At 43.9% G+C, this 12,566-nt stretch overlaps 1 protein-coding gene across 7 annotated transcripts in view; it reads right to left on the minus strand.

Annotated features, from left to right (window-relative positions):
• ARHGAP32 (Rho GTPase activating protein 32) overlaps positions 1-12,566 on the minus strand; it is a 450,132-nt gene that overhangs the window by 306,963 nt on the left and 130,603 nt on the right. The window contains exon 1 of one of the 7 annotated variants that reach the window (XM_090026886.1): positions 319-429. The exons of the other annotated variants lie outside the window; for them this stretch is intronic. Coding sequence (XP_089883012.1) covers positions 319-428 — 110 coding nt within the window. The 5' untranslated portion in view covers position 429. Of the gene's footprint in view, positions 1-318; positions 430-12,566 lie in introns of those variants that run through there. 7 annotated transcript variants of the gene reach the window in all.

Below are 12,566 nucleotides of genomic sequence, written 5' to 3' on the forward strand. Positions count from 1 at the left end.
GCACACTTTTCCTTTAATTTATACAACATGCTATCACTTAAAAGCTGTACAGTCTTCAATTTTAGACTTAGTATATACATACAATCAAAAGAAACTTGCATTACCTACGTGAAAATGACATGCTTTTTAACACTGTCACGCTCTAATTTTTTTATTACACATTGTTGGCTAAGACACAACGTGAAACAATTATGTTCCCTACAGCCAGCTAAAGTATCTGCTTAATATTCCTTTTATGAGAAGAAGATTTTAAATGTTTTTAAATAGCAGCGCCTTTCAGGAGTGTATATCTGTAGGTGATTTATTGATATTACTGACCTTTCAGATTCATCAAGATTGCTTCCAGTAGCTATCGTCCCTGCAGTGGAAGCTGCTGTATGGATATTAGTAAAAGCAGCAGCAGCAGCAGCTTCAGTCCCTCCCTCCATGTTGCACGCATACACACACACACGCGCGCGCACACTGCAGAAGCAGCTGGCTAGAGGCAGCGAGAGAAGGAGAACACATGAGAAGGCAAAGAGAAAGGGCTAAGAATAAGGTTATCCCCCCCCTTACCACCACCAACCTCCCCTTTCAATGATATGGTACATACAAACAGACCGCTTCCCACCGCAGGCAGGCTCAGAAAGGTCAGCTGTGTGCTGCACTTCTTGAAACATCGGAGGTTAAAAAAAAAAAAAAATCATAAATGAGAAGCACAAAACAGCTTGCAAGACTGGGCTCCCATTCTGTCTTTACTTGCTAATACTGATTCACGTTTTCCCAAGGCTGCTACAGGCATTTCAGCTGTAACCCTTTCCAGGCTGCAATAGGAAGAACATACAGCTTCTGTGCCTTGTATACGTATTATTCTCTGCAGCACCCAAGAAAGAATGTCCTTGCAAGATCTGGACAACCTAAATAAATGTTAATTAACTCTGAAACAAGTAGCAAGCTAGAACTAAGAGATACGGTGTAAAACCTGGAGTTTATTCTCAATTCTGCCACAGAAAGTGTGACCTTGGATATATCACATTAGTTTCTCTGCAGTTCTGCTTCCCCCTTTCTAAAATGGAGATAAGATTCACTTGCCTCTTGGGGGAAATTGCACAACTCATCTTATTTACATTGGCAAACCATTTTGACACCCAAAGATTTAAAAGAGCTGCGCAACAGCAACGCTGTGTTAAATGTAATCAGTTTACGTATTAACCCATAAACTGGGAGTAAACACTAGTGTAATTTAGAACTGTACTTTCAGATCCCCTAAAAATACTACACTTCAGCCATCAATATGCAATTAAATACTCCTAGGAGAGCCCACCTGGTCTAGCAAATATAGTAGAGGACTGGCTCTATCTGGGCTCTAATTCTGGTGTTGCCTTAACTTTTGTGACCCCAGTCATCTTAATCTCCTCCAGTGGTACAAAGTGAAGAATGTTTCACACATCTGTAAAAAGTTGAGATTTATTTGCATTATGATCATTATCTGCCAAGTCACTGCTTCAAGTCACTAACTGCATACTGGAACCATAGTATTTTTGAATAGCAATATATATAAATAACAATCTGTCTAACTAATTTGGTATTCAGTATTTATAAACCTGCAACAGCAAACGTTAGTTAGGAGTCCGCCAGATGCTGCGCACACACATACATTAAAAGCATGCTCCCTTCCAAACAAAATTTATTAACTAAGGGCATTTTACCTGGTGAATACCCCAGTAATCTCAGTGGGATTACTCCGAGTATGTGGCTACCCAATATAAACAGTGGCGGAATAAAACAGCCTTAAGAAAGGACTTTACACCGTCGTCAGCTGAGAAGAAGCACTAAAGTGTCATAGGAGAGCAAATACCCAGAGATCTATAAATACTAACATCTGAAATGCACCAGAATTAAGAAATGAAACAGCTCCTGTCAACCAGACCATACAATATGGGTGCCTATATACATGCTCCAACGCATTCGAATTAAAACACTTCAGAATGCCTCACCATCACGTGCATTCAGCATCCCATGTTTCAAAATAGCAGCAGTGGCGCTTTAACAGAAACTCGTCAAACGAGCTTCAGTTAAAGCTCCCCCACAGCCATTTTGAAATGTGGGGCGCTGAATACACATGACACTGCAAAGTTTTAATTAGAGTGACTGTCTGGGAACCGCTCTCATTAAAATGCCCCCCCTTGCCCTTCCATGGAATACTGAGGCTACATTTTAAATCAGTTACTTAGCACCCAAGAATCTTAAATCACAAGCATGAGTAATTTTATCCACGAGTAGTCTTTGCAAGTCCCCCGCATGACAGTTCAGGCCCTTACTTTATAGTTTCTTTGGAGCAGTAAATGTACATCCTTCATGAACAGAGGAGTTGCTGCAGTGCTTTCCATAGTTTTGAGTACAGAATCAAATCCCATTGCAATGAACATTATACTCAGTAGTCAATGTCTGCAGGTTCCACGTCAATGTTTGCAAAGTATTGTGCAAATTAATAGCAATATAATTCTTTCACATTTCTAATGCTTAAGTACCGTCCTGTTCAACGTTTGCTCAGCAGGTTGAAGGAGACTACAAGAAGGTAAATTGGCAAAAGGGAAAAGAATGAAACAGGTTAGACTGGTTCTGTGCCTTGAGAACCTGATTTTTGTTTTGTGTACCTTCCTCCCAGCATCGGGCAAATGCCAGTTTACCTTTGTTCACCAAGGCAAGCATGCACAAAACAGGATAGGCTAATTGGGACAAAAGCCGAATAAGAAACTTCTCCAACCACAAAAATGGGAGATTTCAAAAATGTTGCCAAAACCAAGGTCGCTCCAAATTAAAACCCAAGGGTGCTATACATATTTGCAGAGGTGCAGGGCAGGGTTGGGGGGGGGGAGTGTTTTAATTAGAGTGGCTCCTGGAGAGCCACTCTAATTAAAATGCTGCAGTGTATTAAGCCCCAATGCATTTTAAAAAGGCCATGTGCTGCTTTAACTACAGCTCATTTGATGAGCTGTAGTTAAAGCACATTTTTAAATGCACAGGGGCTTATACACATGATGCTGCAGTGATGCCAGAGTGTCAGAACACAGAGCAGACTTTTCCACTACATATAAATCAGTAAATGGTTATCAGAGCAGGGACTTGAGCAAACCATTGGATGCCTGGCTTCTGAAGCTGGGGATGAGGGGGTGATGGGACTCTCTGGCCTGCAGCCAACCACTGTCTCAATACCTCCCCCACTGAACTGCTCCCCCTCTCAGAAATTAAGCATTCATTAGAACAGAGACGGACTGGCTGGAGGGGAAACAGGCACATAGCAAAAGGTGAAGCAAGTTGCCCAAGGTCATAGAGCAGTCCAAATAGCCAGGTACACAATCAGGTCGCAAAGGCCATAGCCATTGGACCACAGTGAGAACCTCTGGTCAACTTTAGCAACTAAGCAAGCAAAAAGTGAGAGAAGCGTCTTCTGTACCTTAAAGTAGCTCCAGAACACCTTTCCTCCAGAAACTGGATTATAGAAGAATTTGGGGGAGTGAAAAGAACCCCCTTTCCAGCCGCTCGGCATCCACAAGATCTAGCTCAAACAATAATAAATACAGAGCAAGTGAGCAGGTCTGTACTTCATGAAGTGACGATGACTTACAACACCAGTCAACAGGTACCCAAACTTTTATGTACACTTGCTACAGCTCCGTGTTTCTAGCACAAGTTAAGATCATCATGGCTATTATTAGTGGAGTTGAAACAGTAGTAATAGTCATGGAAAGTTTTAGCAGACACACCCTTGCATAAACACAGCCAGAGACTTTTGCCTACTAATCTGAGCCTATATGTCGAAAGGAGATGGAAGTGCAAACACGCCCATCTGAGTAGACTGAATACACTCTAGTATGTACAAGATGATACATGAAAGCACAGTAAGGTTAAGTCTGACATCATTACTGCCTAACAGGCTGATGCAGAGTTTCACCGTCTCCTTGTGCTCCAATGCCCATCTGCATCAATTTGTTACCTCTTGCTTTGGACTGTAAAGTCTTTGGGGCACATAGTTCTTTCATCTGTGTTTGTACAGCACTTAGCACCACAGGGCCTTGGTCCATGATTAGGAGTCTACATGCTATGATACTATAGCCAGTAGCAAAGTACTAGTAGTATATATTCTGATAATAAATCATGCCTAAATAAGCAGTATCATGTTTGAGATTAGACTACAAAACACTTCTGGGAAAGCTCCTCTTTCAAACTCCGCTTCAAAATGGCACTGAATGCAGTCTGACTGTGTCTGCTTGTGAAACTAAGCCATACTCCACACTGGCTCAGTTATATCCATCAGAGAAAACTCCTGCCTGCAGTGGGTAATTTTTCTAGCACAGACAAGGCCTTCCCTTCAGCCAACTCCATTTCACCTATATTTGTGCTGAAATCATCATGATGATAAAACAATGCTGATTTTTTTGTTTAAAGACATTAGGCGGTCAGTTGGCAGATAATTATGAATTTACCACACCATTATATTAGACCATACAACTACTAAGTGGAAGTCAAGAGAAAAGATGAGAATCACGTTGTTAACTGTGGGCTTTGACTTACTGTTAAATTAGGAATAGACTGGGAAACAATTCATCTTTTAATCCTTAGGGGGAGAAAGAATCACATTTAAAAACTAATCTCCAATCCAGAGAGCGACACTCATGCCCGAATTCCTGCTTTTCATCTCCCAAGGATGATAATTTGATTTACATATTGATTCAGCTTTCTACTACTTCAATAAACTTGGAGAGAATGTACCAGGCATTCCTATTAGAAACAGAACTCATTCTTAAAAAAAAAACCCTCCTACCATCTTCATGATGAACAGGATTATAAAACTCAAATACCATTTGTCATTTTTACTGATATATCTGCTCTCCTTAGATAATATCCCCGAGTTTAAATAATACTCCATAGTAAAAAGTAAAAATCCAGATGTGATCTGCCAGATTTTAAATTTAACGTCAGAAATTGCTTGAGGTTCTCGCTACAATGAAGGACCAAAAACGATATAAGACTGCTTTCTGCTTTGCTCTTCACATAATTCTTCATTAAATTAAAAATGGATTGTTGTTAATAATGTATGCATGGCAAGATAATGTAAGATTGCTTTTTGATACCAAAAGCAAACCAAATTTAACAAGGAAAAGATCAAAATGTTCAGAATAGATTTAAACAGAAAGTCACACTCTCATATTACGTATTTCAATTGCAATTTTAGCTGTGCTATAACTTAATGTGCAGGGGAACGATGTCAGGAAAAGCAACTATAAATTGGCCAGCTATCACACATGAAACAAAAACTACTTAAAGGAAATCCATGTTGTAGTCTAAAACAAAAAAAAAAAAAAGTCATTGCTAATTAATAAGAGGCCACCATACGCCTTCTATGCACACACAGTACAGCGTATTTGCCTACACTCGATATACCAACACAGAGCACAATCACTCATGACCTGTTCAGTCTCATGCTACATGGAAAATGATGACAATGACAGGATTTCAGCCAATCTGAGTACAGGGAGAAAATTATGCTTTATCAAACTACCCTGAAATTCTGATTGATAGACCATGTGCCCAACCACCTGGATCCTCGGCTCCACCTGGATCCTGGGCTCCACTCTCTTTGAACAATCACAGTCAGCCCCACTCTTCTCCACACCCCCAACGTGAAGACAATGGAAATGCTGAGCAAGCTGCAGTGCACAATTTTCAAACCCTTCCAAAAGAGAGTCTGTATTACTGGATCTTCTCCCATCTTGCCATATGCCCAAGGCATTACTCAGACTCAAAAGGCCTTTGCCACTGTCATACACCCCAGCAATTAATCACCTACATAAACCATTTATTCTGCTGTGCATTATTAATCCACCACGACAATTATCTTCTCAGTAGATTACTTCATGTAGTCTCTGTCACCACTCTGATAAGCAAAAGCACTGATGTCTACTATTGCTCCCCAGGTTTATTTAAAAGAAAATTAATGTGGCAGTTACAACAGATCTAAAAACAACACAGTAAAAGTAGTTTAAAAAAAAAAAAAATCTCGTTCCTCAACACCCTGAACCAGGACTTCCTTGACCTGCCTGAAAACAAATTCAAATCACAGAGGGTTGACTGACAGGGCCCAGGGAAGCTTCCCATCACCCTTGTGATCTGGGGCCTGGTCTCACATAATGCAGGGCAGTTAAGGGTATTCTTTATAGAAGATCAAAAGATTGACCATCTAGTTGGTGATAGATGCATCTCCACAAGCAGGCAGAGTGACTTCTGGGACATGCATTGCATCCGTAACCAGCCAACAAGCTCAGCCCTTCAGCCAGGGAGCATGTGCTTGCGTCGGTTATAACAGCTGCACTTCTGAAGGCACTCCACTTGCTTAAGGCACAAAGGCTTTTTTTCAGGGCAATAAATCTAAGCTGCATCCCGATGCAAAAATGTCTGTGGGTGTGTCCAGACGCACGTCGACTTTTGGTTTTCCAGGGACAAGTAGCAGCGGCGCACCTTGCAACACTGCTTCTTGTGCCTGGGGAACACCTGTGCCACGCGCACTTTGGTGGCATAGGGGAGGCTGGGGCCAGCACTGTGCTGGGCCCAGCTCCCTTACCTGGGGTACTGGAGGCCTCCCAGGGCAGCAGCCACCCATGGTGATCCTGCCTGGGTAAAGCCAGGCTGGCAGCCACAGGACAGCTCTGAGCAGCTTGGCTCCACTTTTTAGCAACTCATGCTGCCCGAGCATGTGCTGCTTTGGGGGGCTTTTCCATGGGTTTTTTTGACCACTGGATATAAAAAAAACCCATGGGGGGGGGGGGGGGGGGGGGGGGAAGGAGCCGTGCACACTCAGGCAGCATGCCCTTGCAGCACAAAGAACTCCAGACTACGCAGTATGCAAATGTGTTTGCAGCGCCACACACTACACGACCGTGCTTGTCTAGATGCACCCTGTGTGGCCACAATCCAGACCCAAAGAAATGCATTGAGGAAAAAAAAAAAAAGTCAAAAAAATTAAAGAAAAAAAATGTTATTTACTAAAATTAGAAAATTACCAACCTAAAGTCACATACCTACAGTTTGGATTAAATCAAAACACCACATGAAGGTAAGCAGCTCAGCTACTAATCCCATACCAGGCATCTGACCCAGAGGAGCAAAATCTTCCCTACCGCAACTTTTCCTGCGAGCTTGAAGAACTAGAGAGCCCTTTGATACACTTTGCGAGTACAATAAGATTCCAGAACAAGAGAAACCAAGTTTTGGAAAGCAAACACGGACTAGATGACTAATTTCATTATCTCTACACTAGTTTTCAGTCTCAGTAAAAGTCTGAAAGATCTGCCATTTGGAACGTGCCTGTACTTGTACGTGCATCTTCTCACGGACCGTCTGTGGAATCCACCTGCTCAACACAAGTCCCATGACGCAACCACCTGCCCTCTGCGGAGTCAGAGATGACGCCCTAGGCTGCTTAACCTCCGTCCCGGGGGGAGGGAGGGGGGGTGGCACACGCTAAAACTCTGCTCACTTCAGATCCACCTCATTCAGATTACCTATTTGAGGTAAACTAATGAGCGAGGGGAAATGATGCCCCTTTGCCTAGAAAGGGGATGGGAGAACATGGAAGCAGAACAAACAAAATACTATTTTTTTTCATCTTTCTAGAGCGGGGGTGGGCAAAATGCAGCCCGCCAGCCCATTCTATCTGGCCCATGGGGCCCCTTAAAAACATTCAGAAAATTAATACTTATCTGCCCCTGGCTGCCTTTATGCGGCCCTCGATGGCTTGCCAAAACTCAGTACGCGGCCCTCTGCCTGAAATAATTGCCCGCCCCTGCTCTAGAGGAAGAAGAGCACCCGGGTTGGGCTGCAGCAGTCTCACATCCCTACCGAGCAGCTGGGGAGCAGAGCTGGGTGCAGGGGAACGTTGTCAGGCGCTTGCTGCTGTTGTGGGATGGAAACAGCTCTCCAGAGTAGTAGCAGGAGAAGGGACAGCACAACCGCTTTCATATAAAGAATACACACTGATGTAAATTCAAAATTCATGCTCATCTTGCTGGGATCCCATGACCCCAGTTGACTTCCTGCCCTTTGGGCGGGGGGCTGGACTCGATCTTCCAAGGTCCCTTGCAGCCCTAATGTGTATGATAATCTATGAAAATGTGGCTTTTGGACACAGGGGAGGGAAAAAAAAAAAAAAAAAAAGAGAGAGACTGGATATCTTGCTAGTAATTTTTCTAATTACTCTATCTAGTCATTACTCACCACAAAAGGGGGTCGATCAGTCAACCCAGTCTTCAACAGAGAATCACGGAGAGAGGCTGGAATGAAAATATGTGGGGGGAGCCGACTGCGGGTGCGAGCAGTAGGGAAGTTATCAGTGCGCCGAGAGCGGGCCCTGAGCAGCAGGAAGGGGCAGAGCAGGGAAGCTGAGAGGGAGAAAGGGATGGCTGGAATCAAGCCTTCTACTATATCGCGCCACGTTGATCCAAGTGCATTCTGCAGCTTTCCCAGATACAAGCTGCAGGGAGAGCTGCATATGTATAGATGGGGAACTATCCCTTGCTGCTGATTGGAGAAGAACAGGGCTGCACAATAGCCAGGCCTCAGCCAATCAGCGGTGAAAGGTGGGGGAAGGAGCATTTTAGCTGCTCCCTTTTGTGCCAGCGGCCCCCGCCCCAGTGGGCTGCACAGCCGGGCCGCAGAGACCGTGAGGACCTCCGTGAAATCTGCAGAATCGCAAACTGAGTAGATCCCTACTTATACAGTGTCATAACACTGCCTGGTTAACAGAAATGCACACAGAAGTCTAAAAAAAAAAAACCACACAACTTGGATCCAATCCAAAAAGGCTACTAATGAAACCCCCAAGACTACAATCATAACCGTATCTGTGAAGGTGGACCATTGTGCCATTTCACTTGGATTCTGCCTAAGCCCCACCGCAGCATCGTCCTGTTGTGGTCCCATGAGCTAAATTTCCATCCATGGGTATTGCGTCCCCCCAACGGAGGGGCCAAACACTCACCACAACATTAGGTTTTCTGCAGTGACTGCTTCTAGTAAGGATCAAAAATCCTCTTTTCGGCCCCTTCAGTTCACCAAAACTACACCACCCATCTGTTTTTCACTTTGTCTTTCTGTCCTCCCTTTCTCTATCTTTCTCCACTTCGCTGGCTCCCTTCCCAATTACATTTCCTTTTCAAAATCCTAACCCCTTCATCTCATCCCATCATTCATATTACTCCTTACTTCCCTGTTTCCATATTTCATCATCCCACTTTTATTTTACCATTCGTTCCCCAATTTCCTTTCCTAAATCTCCCCCTCTCACCCAACCCCAAACTTTTTTTTTTTCCAAGTCAATTAACCACCTCTTCACTTCTGTTTTCCAGCCCCTAGCACGATTATTTTAAGTGCCCTTTGTGTTGTAAAATGAATATCCTGTTTTAGGTGGCTCTGCTAGTTGTGAAATGTGTTTTCTTGATTACCGGGGTTTGTTTGTTTCCTTGGCTATGTCCTTCTGCTTCCTGTACTCAGTGCTTTGATTCAAAGATACTTTATAGACAAATAAAATGTGAATGCCATCCTCAATGCAAGTCAAATCAAGTAGCTAAAGTCCTTATTAAGGCAGGCCGTTCTTCCTTGCTATCACACGCTCCTGTCCAGAACGTTTCAAATAAACCATGAACAAGCACTTACAAAGATCTAACAGATCGATTCTGAGATGTTTTAATAAGATTGCAGGGACTCATCCTGCCCTCCTACCATAACCCCCCCCCCGCCCAAGTCACTTGTGGCACAGCACAGCGGCCAAGTTCGTGCGATACTGTATGCGCCACGTATCACGAGTACAAAGCTATTAGAGGATAATACAGGAGGGCAAAGCTTACAAAAAGCCGTGCTGCCCTAGTGAAGCACCCCCCGCCCACCCAGCAGGAGCATGGGCAGGGGCAGCGGTGCGGAGTTGTGCCCCTCACTGCCCCGGCACGAAGTTGTGCTTGCCATGGCAGCATGGGGCTTGCAGCGCCAAGGAGCTTCCCCGCCCAGCCCCGCTCTGCCTTGCCATGCCGGGTCCCGCCTGCTGGGCCACAGAGCTCCCAAAGGCAAGGCAGCAGGACAGGGAGCCCAAGCCTGAAGGAGGTAGCCTGCACCCCTTCCTCTCCCCACTCTGCTCTGGCTGTGCCGCCTAGGAGTGGACAGGAAACCAGGCTCCACTACAGCAGCTGCAGATGACAGCCGGGGCTAGGGCGCTGCTGTGGGGGGGGAGCAGCAGGGCAAGGGGCTGAGGACCCAGGCCTGTAGTCCTTGCAGGCAGGGGCCCCCTCTGGCAGAGCTGGGGGAGCAAGGGGGCTGTGGGTGGGGAGTTAGGGGCCTGGAGCTGCATCCTGGTGGAGTGAAGGCAGCAGGAGGGAATCCATTATAAAAAACCCAACAATCAAATATCAAAATTTACAGGTACTTAGAATTTATTTTATTATAGTGCCCAACGTACTGGTAGGCTTCCAAATTTATTTAAAATTGTAAATATATCAATAAAACATTGTATTCAGTTGATACCTATATATATCGTGGTATGTCATTTTAATTGCAGATTCAGGGAGGTTTAATCCCAGAATTTGTGATGGTTTTATCAGAGGATTTGCAATTTTTAAACAGAGAAACCAGGATCCCTGGTGATAATACAACCTTACCTATACTTTGATTTATAAATCCTGTTTTGCCAGGGATTATAACAAAGGGATAAACATTTGCTTGGGGATGTAATACCACATACAAAAACTTATTCCACAAAGTCTTTATACATGTTTTGATGTTGCAGAAGAGAACTTCATTAAAAATATGGTTTTGTTTTCAAAAAAAAATTACAAGCTCTGGAAACCTTTCTACTCCCCTGCAAAATATCTTTGGGTGAGACGTCTAATTAAATAAATGAACAACACAGAATGGCTTAGTCACTGAGTATTTTTAAAATAAAATTAAACTAGGCTAAAACAAGATGATGCAAGGAGTTCTGACAAGTCATGCAGAGTCAAGTTTTTCCATCCACCGATTTTCATAAGGGCATTGGGATTTTTTCATCCCAGGATACAGTGTAAATAAGCTCCAAAGCCCTTCAGTCACCACTCTCCATCTTTATTCAAACCTCCTTCACCTTTGGCTGGCCATCCTTTGCTCTGCAAAAGAGTAGCAGGATACAGCTGTACAAGCAGAGCATATCAGAGCTACTCCTAAGTTAAAAGCAGCATGTTGCTTTCTGGTGACATGCATTTGCTCATCTCTCCAAGGAAGAAAAATTCACTGGTACTGCAGCACCCCTAGGCTGGAGCATGGACAGTGGTGAAGTCCTCTACCCAAGCCCTTCTTCAATGGCAAGCTCTCTCTGGAGGGCCCTGGGGTGACTGCAAGAGAAGGGGAGGGACTTTTCCTGGTAGAGAACATCACAAACTAGATCATGAAATAATGAGCGAGTAGAGTTCCTCCTCCTAACTCCAAATTCTGGACTTAAAGAAAAAATCCTGCCAAGAGAATTGTATTAACAGCAAAACTTGCTGATCCACCATGGAAATACAGAATTCCTAATACACGTTTCAATGAAAGGCAAACTCAGGCTAAAACGGATGGCAGGGGAGAGGGAAGGAAAAGATCAATGAGCTTCTGCTGGTACGCTAGAAGGGCCAGTGCTAGCTCAATCTTGTTCGGTACTTTTATGGGGCAGCCTCTGTAGCACTCAAAAGCCAGAAACAAAACATTCATAACTTTCAAATGCTGGAACTACTCACCAAATGGTCCAGTCTCTCATCCTTGCCACCAGTAAAACAACTTTATGCCAGCATACTTGCAATTTTTCACCGGTTGGTTAGCCTTGATTTTAGGACACACTTATTTTGATTTTATGACTAAACAAAATGCTTTCTGCAACTGGGATCTCTACCACTTAGTAAAGGTGTCTTAAGAGGCTGAACCAATGTAGCCAATAGGTAACATCAGCTGATAGTCTCTTAATATATCTGTATACTGGAGTGCGTGGATAAAAAGGCGGACAAAGTTCTTTGGGTAAATACGATATCCTTTCTAAGACCAATTCAAATCAAATAGATGGGAAAAGTTCTTCTTTGCAAGCTTTCAGGTACAAGTACCCGCCATCAGGCTGAGGAAGCATCTGCAGTTGGTCTGTGCTCTTCCTGGATGGAATAATGAAGAAGGCAGAGGCTGCGATGCATGTGAGAAAGCCAGTCACTGAAAATGCAAGGTCTGGAATACAGCATACACACAGGGCAATGAGTACAGGTACATGTGCATACAGAAGTGGGAAGCAGGCAACAAAATTGAACTCATTAAGAAACCAAGAGCTGAAGCTAGGAAAAAAACAGCATGTTTATACTAAACTCTGAGCACCCTGGTATTCAAAAGAGTGGCCCTCCGAAATAGCTCAGGGATCATAGATCAATAAATATTCACAAGAACTCAGCTTCTTGCAGCACTGGGTCCTTCATTTTTCAAAGCTCCTGATGCTTGCGCATCTGAACTTCCATCACGGAAAAGACAGCAAAGCTCCATAGATGAAATGGAAACAG

Source organism: Crocodylus siamensis, chromosome 14, assembly GCF_052110815.1.
Source record: "Crocodylus siamensis isolate JL-2025a chromosome 14, ASM5211081v1, whole genome shotgun sequence".
Classification (NCBI taxonomy): domain Eukaryota; kingdom Metazoa; phylum Chordata; order Crocodylia; family Crocodylidae; genus Crocodylus; species Crocodylus siamensis.